The sequence below is a fragment of the Mesoplodon bidens genome (assembly GCF_964165515.1).
Source record: "Mesoplodon bidens genome assembly, chromosome: 13".
NCBI lineage: Eukaryota > Metazoa > Chordata > Mammalia > Artiodactyla > Ziphiidae > Mesoplodon > Mesoplodon bidens.
The window spans coordinates 11776116-11789141 of record NC_138169.1 but is presented as its reverse complement, the minus strand read 5'-3'; the positions used below and the strand labels follow the sequence as shown (position 1 = coordinate 11789141).

The window sequence follows — 13026 nt, the reverse complement described above, 5'->3', positions numbered from 1 at the left end:
TCGGGGGGGGGGGGAAGGGGGCTCTTTATTGAAAAAACCTCTGCCACCACTGACGCTCAGAACTGGATGCCAGAACATCGATGCCCCCTCCAAGGAGTGCAGTCATGGTGGAGAGGGGTATGAAGGTGAGGATGCAGTGAGGAAAGAGGCAGGGTTCAGCTGAGGAAGGCAGGTTTGAGAAGGAAGTAGAGGAGGAGGCTCAAATCTTTCAGAAGCAGCAGCAGCCCAGCCCTGGGGCCTCCTAAGACTTTGCCATCTCAGGGGAGCACAGCTGCCCGGCTCTCCTGAGCCCTGTTGCAGCCACCACAGGTGCTGGTGCAGTCCTCCTTATCCAGGAAGTTGTTCTGCTTCCTCTGCCCCTGCTGTAAGCAAAGGTCTCGCAGAGCCTGGACTTCGCATTGTAGAAGCACCTGATGAACAGCGCCCTGCAGGGACCCACGTAGGGAGGCTCCAGGCAGAAGGCAGGGCGCAGGGCCTGGGCCTGGTTGCTGTTTTCACCCCCCGGGGTGCTGGCCACCAGGGTGCCCAGGGAGACTAGAAGGGCCGCAGAGAGGCAGAGCCGGCTCATCCTCGTGGCCGTGCAGGAGGGCTGCTCCCGCAGGAATTATGCAGGAATTATTAATTACCGTCTGACAGCTGGAGTGAGGGAGGCCTGTTGGCGCCCGCCCATGGGCTCACAGTGAGAACCAATCAGAACTGGGCCAAATAGGGTGACATTTTTTGATACACCCACATTCATTCCTGGCCATTCAGCGATTCATCCACGGCATCTCCAGACCCAAAAACACTGCATTTGCAAATTCCATAAACCTTAAGAGTTGGTGGAAAACGTACAAACCATCTAAAAATCTAGACGTGTCCTTGAAGCCTCTCTTTCCTGCATCCTCCACTTCTAATCCACCAGCAAGTCTTGCTGGTGCACCTCCAAAATATTTTCTGAACCTGTACATTTTCACCAAGGTCAGTGCTGCTACCCTGACTCTGGCCACTAATATCTTATACCTCCGATTGGCTTCCTTGTGTGGTTTTTTTGTTTGTTTGTTTGTTTTTAGTTTCTTTAAGTTCTTTTAAAATTAATTTTTATTGGAGTATAGTTGCTTTTGGTTTCCTTGTTTCTTATTTTACCAGTCTTTCTTGAGACCGCACACATCCATTCTCCACGTGTAGTTCAAATGATACCACATCCCTGCTTGCTTACAGCTCCAGGAGTTCCTCCTGCACCCAGAATAAAATCCCAATTTTTGACCAGGTGTATCAGTGTCCTGAGGCTGCCTTAACAAAGTAAGTCAAACCAGATGGCTTAAAACAACAGAAATTGATTCCACCACTGTTCTGGAGGCCAGAAGTATGAAATCAGGTGCTAGGAGGGCTGTACTCCTCCGAAGGCTCTAGGAGAGAACCCTTCCTTGTCTCTTCCCCGGCTGCTGGTTATGGCCGTCCATCTTTGGCATTCCTTTGTTTGCAGCTACATTACTCCAATCTCTGCTTCTGCCACAATACGACATTCTCCCTGTGTCTCTGTCTTTGCATGCATTTTCCTCTTCTTATGAGGATACCAGTCAATTTTAATTAGTGCCCACCCTAATGACCTCATCTTAAGTTGATTATATCTGCAAAGACCCTATTTCCAAATAAGGTCACGTTCACAGGTATCGAGGGTTAGGATTTCAACATATCTGTCTGGGGGACACAATTCAACCCATAACACCAGTCCTACCCGGACCCACATGGTCTGGCCCTACCTTCCATGTCTCACACGTCCTGCCCTGTCACACCCAGGGTTCCCACCACACCAGCCTTCTCCTCATCCACACACACACCATGTTCAACCCATCTTGCACTAGTTCAATTTCTGCCTGGATCCCTCTCTCTCTCATCTTCATGTGACTGGCTCCTACGTATCATTCAGCTTCAATGTCACTCTTTCCAAAAGCTCCTCTCTGACCCACCAATGTAAAGTGTTTCAGAGAATCTAATCGCATCACCCCATCTCAATTCTCTGCACAGCACCTGTCACTCTGATACTGCCTGATGCATTTGTTTACCTGCTTATTGTCTGTCTTCTCCTACTAGGATGTCAGCTCCACATGGGTAGAGGCCTTCTCTGACCTGTCCATACCTGTGGCCCAGGGCCTAGAATAGTGCCTGGCATTGGGCTCTCAATAAATACATATTGACGAAAGGAATGAGTAAATAATTTATAGATGAGAAAATCAGGGAGCAATAGTGATCACATGGGTATTTCTACTCAACGACACACCCTGGGTATAGAATGTGGATATCCCTCTAAACCAGTGACCAACAAATTTTTCTGAAGGGGCCAGAGAGTAAATATTTTAGGCCCTGCAGGACATACAATCAGTGTCACAGCCACTCAGCTCTGAGATTGTAGCACTAAAGGCAGTCAGAGATAACATGTGAATGAATGAGTGTTGCTGTGTTCAAATAAGACCTTATTTATGGACACCGAAATGTGAATTTCATATAATTTTCACATGTCACAAATATCATTCTTCTTTTGATTTTTTTCAACCGTTAAAAATGTAAAAAAAAATTTGTCACTTGCAGGCCATACAAAAATAGCAACAGGCTAGAAATGGTCCACAGGTTATGATTTGCCAACCCTTGCTCTAAATTCATGCATATATATTGACAAACATGATAGACTGATTTAGGAAAGACAGTAGTAACAGTAGCTCATACCAAGCCCTGCATTTAGCACTACAGCATAAGAGAATATACCTGATAAGGTATGCAACGCATTGTCCCCAATTAACAAATAAGAAAAACCAAAGCTACTGAAAAACAGAGATATTAAGCTACTTACTTACTCAAGGTGACCTAGCCTTAGGGTTGGAACTCAGTCAGTCTGACTTGATTATGTTATACTCTGACTTTTTTCCATAATAAAATGAGATTGATAGCGAGGATGATATTAACAAGCTAACTAATATGCCAGGAGCCATTTACAGCACTTTATATAGATAAACTGGGATCTATTCTTCACAGCAATTCTATGACGCAAGAATCCCCTTTATCTCCATTATACAGATGAGGAAATAACAGGTATGAGAGGTCATTTAGCTTGCAGGTAGCAGAGCCCAGAATGAAACCCAGGCCATTGACCCCAAAGGCCTCCTCGGGTCCCAGGCTCTGAGCGCCACGCCAGCCAGTCTCAGTCCCCACCCACCACTTACTGGCCACCTGCAGCCACACCTGGAACCACCGAGTCTCGTTCAGGACCTCCCAGCAGGTGTAGTTCCCTTCATCCTGCAGGCTCAGTGCCTCGATGTGCAGGGAGCTGGCATTCACCAGAGAGAAGCGTGGCTGGGCTGGCGGGAGGCTGGAATTGGAGGACAGGAGGAAGACAGGCTCCGAGTCATTGCGGTACCAGGTCATGAGGCCCCTTGGTCCCAAGACGTTGCCACAGGGCAGCGTGATATTCTCGTGAACTTCTCCAATGACGACAGCCTCCAGTCCTGAGTGAGGAAAGGTCAGGCTGTTACCACCTTTCTTGATCTCCCTTTTTGCACAGTCCCTCTGCATTAAGATTTTTTTTTAAATCAGGCATGCATTTTTGAGATGCAATAACACACAGAGCCCCACCCTGTCGGGATAATTGGCCAGTACCTGACAGTAATGAACTTGTGGTGAATCACAATTGCAAACAGCCCTAATAACCCCCTCCCCCCACTATCCATGCCCTTCACCATGTCACTCTGTGGTGCCCTCCCACTCTGACTCTGGCAGGGCCATGTGACTTGCTCTGGTCAATGGGGTGTTAGCAAATGTGGTTCAAGCAGAGGCTTAAAAAGCACTGGTGTAATTGGGCTTGCTCACTCTCACCTTCTGCCACCACCCTGAGAAGGACATACCTAGCTTAGGTGCCAGGGGGAGGATGAAAAGTATATGGTGCAGTCCCCGGTTGTCTCAGTCCTCCCAGCTGTGGCCATTCTAGATCAGTCTTCAGCCACTCAGTGGACGCCCAGACATGTGAGTGAGCCCAGGCAAGATCAGCAGAGCCAACTGACCAACCATGCCAGACCCTTGAGCAATAAGCACTTATTGCCATTTTGTCATTGTTTGTTATGCAGCATTGTTGTGGCAATAAATAACTGATACAGGACCCCAGTGGCTTTATTTGCCTAGCAATCCAGAAGAGGGGAAGGAAGAGGGCTTTGGCTTTGTTCCCTCTTTCCTGCTGCTCTCTCTGTCTCTCTCCATCTCAGTCCAGTGCAAGACCTCTCGGCAGCTCCAGGCAAGAACAAGCTCACGGTGGGGAGTTTGGGGCATGCTCTGTGCCAGGCACTGGGCAGCTAATGGTGGGCAAAACAGAGATCACCAGGATCTCACAGTCTAGTGGAGAAAACAGACAATAAACTGGCAATTACAATGCAGTGTGATAAATAACACAACAGCGGCTCAGAGAAGGGGCTCCGAAGTCCAGCTGTGGTTTTTGTCAGGGAAGCTTCCTCCAGGAAGCCATACTGAGATCTGATGGACAGGAAAGCATTAGCCAGGTGAAGGTGAAGCTGGGGTTCCCAGGGAGAAGGAAAAGCCCAGATCAGCAGCAGCGCTGTTAGAAATGAAGATTATCAGGTCCCACCCAGAACATCTAAATCAGAAACAAACCAGGGGTGGGGGTGGAAGGTAGAAGTTTGCATTTTAACAAGCCCTCCAGGTGATTCTGATGCTCATTCAAGACTGACAAATGCTGGGACTTCCCTGGTGGTCCAGCAGTTAAGACTCCCACTCCCAGTGCAGGGAACCTGGGTTTGATCCCTGATCAGGGAACTAGATCCTACTATTCCACAACTAAAAGATGCCGCGTGCTGCAACTAAGACCTGGCACAGATGAATAAACGTTTTTTAAAAATTAAAAAAAAAAAGACTGACAAATGCTAAGGCAATTGATTTGGCGTAAGACTGTCACCAGGTAAACAGAAGCGAATGCAGCCAGTTTTGCTGAGAAGTGTCACAATTTTCCAGCCCCCTCCACAATCAGCGCCCAAATACAAAGAGGCCACAGGCACAGGAATAATGGGCATAACCTGTTAGAGGTCTCTTACTCATGCTGTCACATTCAATAGATGAGAAAAGTGTGATGCAAAGAAGGGAAGTGGGCTGGCCCAAAGTCCTACAATGAGAAGGGAGCAGCATGAGACTAGAGTCTAGATTTCTCCATTCAGTTCTTTTCCCACCACATCAGAAGTTTTCAAAGTATGTGAATATATTGGGGTTTTGTGAAAGATGATATTTCATTACAAAATAAACTGCCTTCAACAGTGGTATTGGGACAATCAGATTTCCATATGCAAAAGAATGAAGTTGGATCCCTTACCTCACATCATATACAAAAATTAACTCAAAATCAGGAGTCCCTTGGCGGTCCAGTGGTTAGGACTCAGCACTTTCACTGCCACGGCTCAGGTTCAATCCCTGGTCAGGGAACTAAGATCCCGCAAGCCAAGCGGCAAGGTCAAAAAAAATAAATAAATAACTCAAAATAGACCATAGATCTATATGTAAGAGCTAAAACTATAAAATGCTTAGAAAAAAACCCAAAAGAATAAATCTTTGTGATTTTGGGTTAAGCCATGTTTTCTTAGACATGATACCAAAAGTAAAGTGACAAAAGAAAAATAGATCAACTGGACTTCATCAAAATTAAAACTTTTGTGCTGCAAAGGACACCATCAAGAAAGTGAAAAGGGGCTTCCCTGGTGGCACAGTGGTTGAGAGTCCGCCTGCTGATGCAGGGGACACGGGTTCGTGCCCTGGTCTGGGAAGATCCCACAAGACGCGGAGCGGCTGGGCCCGTGAGCCATGGCCACTGAGCCTGCACGTCCGGAGCCTGTGCTCCGCAATGGGAGAGGCCACAACAGTGAGAGGCCCGCGTACTGAAAAAAAAAAGAAAGTGAAAAGACCTTTCCAGCAGTGACGATCTACCCACGAGAACATGCTTCTCACAAAGGATCTCCTTCATCCCTCTCTGGAAGAGGAGAAGAAGAAACACAAGAAGAAGCGCCTGGTGCAGAGCCCCAGTTCCTACTTCATGGATGTGAAATGTCCAGGATGCCATAAAATCACCACCATCTTTAGCCATGCACAAACAGTAGTTTTGTGTGTTGGCTTCTCCACTCTCCTCTGCCAGCCTACAGGAGGAAAAGCAAGGCTTACAGAAGGATGCTCTTTTAGATGGAAGCAGTATTAAAAGCACCCTGAGGGAGGAGATATAGGGATATATGTATATGTACAGCTGATTCACTTTGTTATAAAGCAGAAACTAACACACCATTGTAAAGCAATTATACTCCAATAAAGATGTTTAAAATTAATTAATTAATTTTTAAAAAGCACCCTGAATCAAGATGAATAGGAAACCATCCCAATAAACACAGTTTGGATACCAAAAAAAAAAGTGAAAAGACAACCCACAGACTGGGAGAAAATATTTGCAAATCACATCTGAGAAGGGATTTGTATCCAGAATATATAAAGAACTCTCACAACTCAACAATAAGAAGACAAATAATACATTTTAAAAATGGGCAAAGGATTTGAATAGACATTTCTCTAAAAGATAGACAAAAGGTCAATAAGCACATGAAAAGATGCTCATCATTAGTCACTAGGGAAAGGCAAATCAAAACCATGGTAAGACACCTAACACTTCACACCCACTAGAATGGCTAAAATCAAAGACAATAACAAGTGTTGGCAAAGATGTGGAGAAACTGGAACCATTATACATTGTTAATAGGATTTTTAAATGGTGCAGCTACACTGGTAAAGGGTTTGGCATTTCCTCACAAGGTTAAAATTATCATATGACTCAGCAGTTCCACTCCTAGGTGTATATCCAAGAGAAATGAAAACATATCTACACAAAAACTTGTACATGCATGCTCACAGTTATTCATAACAGCCAAAAGGTGGAAACAACACAAATGCCCATCAACTGATGAATGGATAAATAAAATGTGGTATATCCATACAACGGGAATATTATTAGGCTATAAAAAGGCCAAATGCTACAGCATGGATGAATCTTGAAAACACTATGCTAAGTGAAAGAAGGCAGTCGTAAAAGACAACATATTGTGTGATTCCACTTATATGAAATGTCCAAATAAGCAAATCTATGGAGATAGAAAGTAGATTAGCTAGGGCTGGGGAAGTGTCTTGTCTGGGGATGGGGGCGGGTAGTGACAAGTGACTGTTAATACTTAAGTAGTGGGCTTCTCTTTGTGGTGATAAATTAGTGTTCTGGAATTAGTGGTAATGGTTGCAAAATCTTGTGAATACACTAAACACCCCTGAATTGTACAGTTTAAAAGGGTGAAGTGTATGGTATGTAAATTATATCTCAATTGGGTTGTTATAAAAAAATTAACTGCTACCTGCCTTTGGAATGCCTTCCCTTTTATAAAAGAAAGAGTAACAGTTATTTGTATTTGGCCTTTTGTCTGGTTAGAAGGGGCTCCTTCTGAAAGATCAGTCAGCCTGGAGCCACAGGACGTTCTGACTCTCCCCATTTTGGCCACACCATTCCCCAAAGCCAGGGCAAGATGAAAAAAAAAAAAAATTCTAAGCCACTTGCTAGAAGGCAGAACATGTCACCTAATGCTAGAGATTCTGAAACAGCAAGAAACACTTCTGAACAATCACTTTAAAAAGCAAGTGAGAATTATTTTTAAACAATTAGGCCTGGGAACCCAAGTTCTCAGTGGCAATCCCCACTGAGGAGAGAAGTACGGGAGAATTACAGACGCAACGTGAGATCTGCAGACCTGCCCCTTCCCCGGCTCCTTGGCAAAGGAATAAAAAAGACTTGGGGGCTTCCCTGGTGGCGCAGTGGTTGAGAGTCCGCCTGCCGATGCAGAGAACGCGGGTTCGTGCCCCGGTCCGGGAGGATCCCACGTGCCGCGGAGTGGCTGGGCCCGTGAGCCATGGCCGCTGAGCCTGCGTGTCCCGGGCCTGTGCTCCGCAACGGGAGAGGCCACAGCAGTGAGAGGCCCACGTACCACACACACACACAAAAAAAAAAAGACTTGGAAAAGCCCTGGCGAAACTTTAGTCTTGGAACTTGAGCTAACATTGTCTTCTCCTCCAAGGAGTAGAAAGACATAACCACAAAATACACCATTTTAAGGCATTTCACTTCTCCTGCCTTTGCTCACTCCATTCTTTTTAACCACTGAAAGTGACCTTAGAGATCCTTCAGTCCTGAGGGCTGGGTTAAAGGCGAGGGCAGGCTGAGTCAGGGCTCAGTGGAGAAGAATTACAGTCGTCAATTAGTGATGTCTGACATGGACAAGGAATGAGTGGTCCCTGAGGGCGCACTAGTTCCATACGTGATCATCCTAAACCCCCTCATTTTACAGTTGAGAAAATTGAGGTTCAGAAAGATTAAGTGATTTACTTAAGGTCCCGCACAAGCCATTGTGAGAGCTCGGACTGCCATTCAGGTCTTCAGTGCTCCAGGTCACAGGAATTTACTCTGGTCTCCCAACCAGAAGGGTGAGACAATGAGACGCAGTAACAGTTTGTGTTACTAGAAGTCATCCACCAGGTATCCAGAGGGTCCCCGAAGGTCCCCCAACCTTAAATTCAGAATACGGACCAAAGGAAGGAGCAATAGAAACAACCATTTCCCAGTGCTGCCTTCATATTATCATTTACGGAGTTGACATTGTACCCAAACATTCATTTTTTTTCCTACCAACCTTTCCCCAAGAATGACCCCAGGTTTACAACCTGAGGTGACAGTGGGGGCATGAACATTGCCCAGAGTTAAGTGACAGGAGAAAGACAACATTTTCCCCCCAGACAACTTCCGACTTGAAAAACAAAGAACAAAAATACAAAGGTATAGTACAGGGATCTCTACTCAATGATCTGTGGTGACCTAAATGGGAAGGAAATCTAAAAAGGAGTGGATACGTGTCTACGTATAGCTGATTCACTTGGCTGTACAGCAGAAACTAACACAACATTGTAAAGCAACTATACTCCAATAAAAATTAATAAAAAAATAATAAAAGTTTAAAAAATAAAATAAATAAAAAACCAAAAATACATCAAGCGAGGCAAGCCCCCTGGCACTGTACACAAAGGTGAACTTGGCCTGGGCATCAAAATAACTGGGCATATGGCAGCAGAGGAAGCGTCCCTGTGAGGTGAGCTGCAGCCAGTTCATTCCAGTACAAAGATTTCAGCTCAGGGTTCTGATGTCCCGAGGCCCTTGAGAGTCACAGTGCGGTAAACACTGCACACAGCTGGGGAAAAGGGAATACACAATCACCTTTAACTTTCAGGGTCGGCCAATTGGAGACCGTGTGTCCGCTTCTCCTCCTCACAGCACAGTGACCACTAAGTATGTGCTTGGAGGGGCCAGCAGGTCATGTCCATGGCTGCAGTGGGCCAGGGGTAAGTACTGCAGCAGGGAGAGGGGGAACCAATTTGAAGTCACCTGCCCTCGATGAAAATGGGTAAAACCACTGCTTAGTTCCACGTGGGAAAGCAGGCCCTGTGTTGCCAGATCCTCAGAGTTTTCCATCTAAACGAGAAATCTAGCTCATGAGAAATTTTACTATTTTAAAATAATTGCTAAAAACAAAGCAAAATAAAAACATGGGAGAGCCTCACAATTAGGAAGTTTTGGCACTTGCTGCTAGGAAGCTCGGGGTAGGGCGGGCAATTCCTCTAGGAACCTACAAAAGATCAGCTGGGTGTGCTGGACTGGGTAACCCTGAAAATAGGACTGTGCAAGTATTCTGGCAAACTGTATCTCCTTTCCCTCAACCCGACTCCTCTCACATGCATTCGCTGGTGAATTAAATTCAAAAGTAATTTTTCAATCTTTTTAAAATTCTATATGTTTTTGTAAGCAACCCTCTATTCTTTATTGTTACAAGGCAGAGCGGAGATGAACTGTTCGCCAATCATGTCAAGTGTAAGAGGCGATGTCAAGTGTAGGGGAAGTTTTCTGTAAGTCTGAAATTATTTCAAAGTAAAAGTTTTGTTTTGTTATTTAAGTGAAGGAGAAAAGCACAACTTTGCGACAGTCCACACAGGTCGGCTTGCAGGAGTGTGTAGGGAAATACACAGGTTACAGGTGCAAGTTCAACCTTGGGCAGGGGGAGGAGAGGAAAATAAAGGAGCCCCGAGTTTGAGAACCATCGCAGCACGTAAAACCAGAACGCGAATTTACATCCGACGCTTAAAAAAAATAAAAATAAACATTTTACGCCTCTTCAATTTTCCCATCTTCAAAACTCCCATCTTCGATTTCCCCAATTTTCCCATCACCTCTCCGCAGGCCCCTCGAGCCTCGCCGGCTGCCCACTCCAAGGGTGGGGATGTCTTGCCTTCTATCAAGCGTCCGGGAAAATTCCTTCCTGCAAAAAGCCAAGCTGCGAGCAGAAAACTCAAGATCCTCCCGGGGCGACTTCGGGGCCGCGGCACAACTGGATCCGGCGGAGTCGGAGGGAATTCGGTCCCCGGCTCTCCCTCCCCACCGTTGACTGGCAAAACTCAACTTTTCCCTCCAGATCGCAGCCCCTTACCTGCGGCGACCCAGCGGGCCAGTAGCGCCCCGAGGCAGACGAGGACCCGGGGCTCGGACGCCCGGACGCCTGCGGCCATCTCGCCCCAGATGCGGGCAGGGGGCCCTCGGGAAACGCAGGCTCCGGCTTGGCTGGGTGTGCGCCCCCAAGGACTCCGGCCCCTGGGGTGGTACTGAGTGTTCCTCCCAGGTCCTCGGAACGACAGAGTAGCTCCACTTTCCGCAACCCCCAGGAAGGATGCTTGGGGTGAGCCCGATGTCAGAGGCTGGGAGCTGCGCTGGGCTCCGAGCGCGATTCTCTCCCAAGCGCCCGGCCCGGGGTGGGAGGGCGCACCCGCACCCCGCCCCCTGCGCCCGCCACCCACTCCCGCTGGCGGAAAACAACAGGAGCTGGGCTCCCTCCCGCCCATCCAGGCGGGAGCCCAACTTCCTCTACCTTGGCCGGGGAGGAGGGCTTTATGCAAAGGGCGCACGCCGGGGCGCGCCGAGCCGGGTCCGGGCAGGCCAGGGGAGGAGCACAGAACCTGGTCCCTCCCCGAGCCCACTCAGCCGGGCTGGGTCGGGCAAAGGCCTGCGGCTGCCGCAGGACGGCACCCTCACCGCGGCCCGCCGGCTGCTACCTCCCGGGCGCTCCGGATGTGGCACCCGGAGGAGCGTCGCGAGCCGGAGGGGTCGGCTGCCAAGGGGCAGAATTCAGGGTCCCCTCGGCTTAGCTGTTCTAGGGATTCTTAGTTGTTTTCCTGTGCCCCGGGCGGACGCCAGGGCCGCCATCGCTGCCTTTCTCTACCCTTTGCAGAAGGAAGACAAGTCTAGAGCAGGAGAAAGATGATCCCTTAGACCTTCCAGCCAAGAGCAGCCACGAGACTCTGGTCCTCCGGTTAACTGGCTGAGACCACACAGTAAGAGCCAGGGCAGCGGAACTGGGTTCCGGGAGATTTTTTGTTTTTCCTTTTTAGTTCCCCCACCCCCATCCAGTCTGGTTCCCAGAGAACTACATTCCCAGCCTAAAATCCCCCTTTTCCTGCCACACCCCCATCCCAGCCTTCTGTCCTAGGGAAAACACGGTTATGATATACTCAGGAAGAGCTGATCCTTGAAACAGCCCTACCAGAAACTTCCTCTTGAAAAAAACAAAACTGCAACTAATACAGTGAAATATTAACTGTAGACTCTAGGAAGTGGATATGTGAGTGTTCCCCTTCTTTGGATTTTTCTATGTTTGAAAATTTCCCACTCATCTCATCATAAAATGTTGGGGAAAAAACAAACAATGCTATTAAGAAAATCATTCGTTCTGTTGCCCAAAGGCCCCTTACTGAAATACGTTTTCCATGAGGAAATCCTCTTGAAGCTACTAAAAGTGTATGTTTCACCCATGAACTGAGCCATGATGTTGCACAGTTCCTTTTTTTCCTCTTCTGCTCAATGATTTTACCTCTTCAGCCAGCTCCTGAAAGTTTTCCTCCTTCCTCTCCTCCTTTTGTTTCTGTTTTTCATCTTTTACTTGGTGATGGAAAGTAAAGTATGTCCAGGACGCACTGTCCTGTCTTCCCCGTGCCCGGCACCTCGGTTACCACCCGATATATATCTGTTAAATAGACAAATGAAAGTTGATTGGTTTTGATATTGAAGCTGCTCAAGCTTTCCTGACAAACACCTCACATCCTCACCTGAAGTTAACAAGATATAAGTAAAATTAATAAGTGGCAAGTTTTCAGCTGAGGGTCTGGAATTTTCTGTGACCCTAGTGGTGCCTCACAGGGGGACTTGCTCAGAGCACACCCTCCTGGTATATTTGCTGAATCAAATGGACAGTCTCTTGACCAGTTCTCCACTCCTACAAGGATCGACCTCCCACAGGATATTTTACAACAGTGATTAGAGCACCTCATATTTGCATAGCTGGGGGCTTTTTCTAAAGCAGTTTTTGAAACTTAATCTCACTGGTCCCTCCCTCCAACCCTTGGACCTAAAGAATCATTCAATCCCATTTTACAAGTGAGAAACCCACAGCTAGGAAGTTAAGCTCCAGGTCACAAAGCCGGTTGGTGGTAAAGCCAGGTCTGGAACCCATGTCTGTGACTCCAATTCCTGCCAAACCAAGTTCCAATCTTGTCACTTACACAAAGGCTGCCATGGTCTTGTCTACTTGAAAGAAAAATGTGCAATGTAAAAGTTGTGAGTTAAGTTGTATTTCGAGACCTTACTGAGGACCACAGCCCCAGAGACAGTCTCTCAGGTAGCTCTGAGGAGCCACTCGAAGAGGTAAGGTACAATCCAGGATGTATATGATCTTTTTCGCTGGGAAAAACATGTAGTCAAGCATCAAAAGATTACTGATAACTACAAAGAACAGACATCTTAAGTTAATGATTTTAGCATTTTTCTATGTACGGAAAGATGCAAGAATTTGGGGTCATTTGAAATTTTTCCTTAGATATGCATCTTAACCATTT

At 47.0% G+C, this 13026-nt stretch overlaps 2 protein-coding genes across 3 annotated transcripts in view; one reads left to right on the top strand and one right to left on the bottom strand.

Moving 5' to 3' along the window:
• VSIG10 (V-set and immunoglobulin domain containing 10) overlaps nucleotides 1-10848 on the bottom strand; it is a 37237-nt gene extending 26389 nt beyond the window's left edge. The window contains exons 1-2 of one of the 2 annotated variants that reach the window (XM_081253405.1): nucleotides 10572-10848; nucleotides 3198-3479 (exon numbers count right to left, since the gene is read on the bottom strand). In XM_081253405.1, coding sequence (XP_081109531.1) covers nucleotides 3198-3479; nucleotides 10572-10650 — 361 coding nt within the window. In that variant the 5' untranslated portion in view covers nucleotides 10651-10848. The remainder of the gene's footprint in view (nucleotides 1-3197; nucleotides 3480-10571) is intronic. The other variant, XM_081253406.1, reaches the window with a different exon arrangement.
• Nucleotides 5960-10529, top strand: LOC308627134 (small ribosomal subunit protein eS27-like; the record flags this gene model as incomplete). Its single annotated transcript, XM_081252898.1, has 2 exons — nucleotides 5960-6207; nucleotides 10325-10529. 2 exons carry the CDS (start codon nucleotides 5960-5962, stop codon nucleotides 10527-10529), a joined length of 453 nt encoding a protein of 150 aa, XP_081109024.1.
• Nucleotides 10849-13026: the final 2178 nt, after the last annotated feature.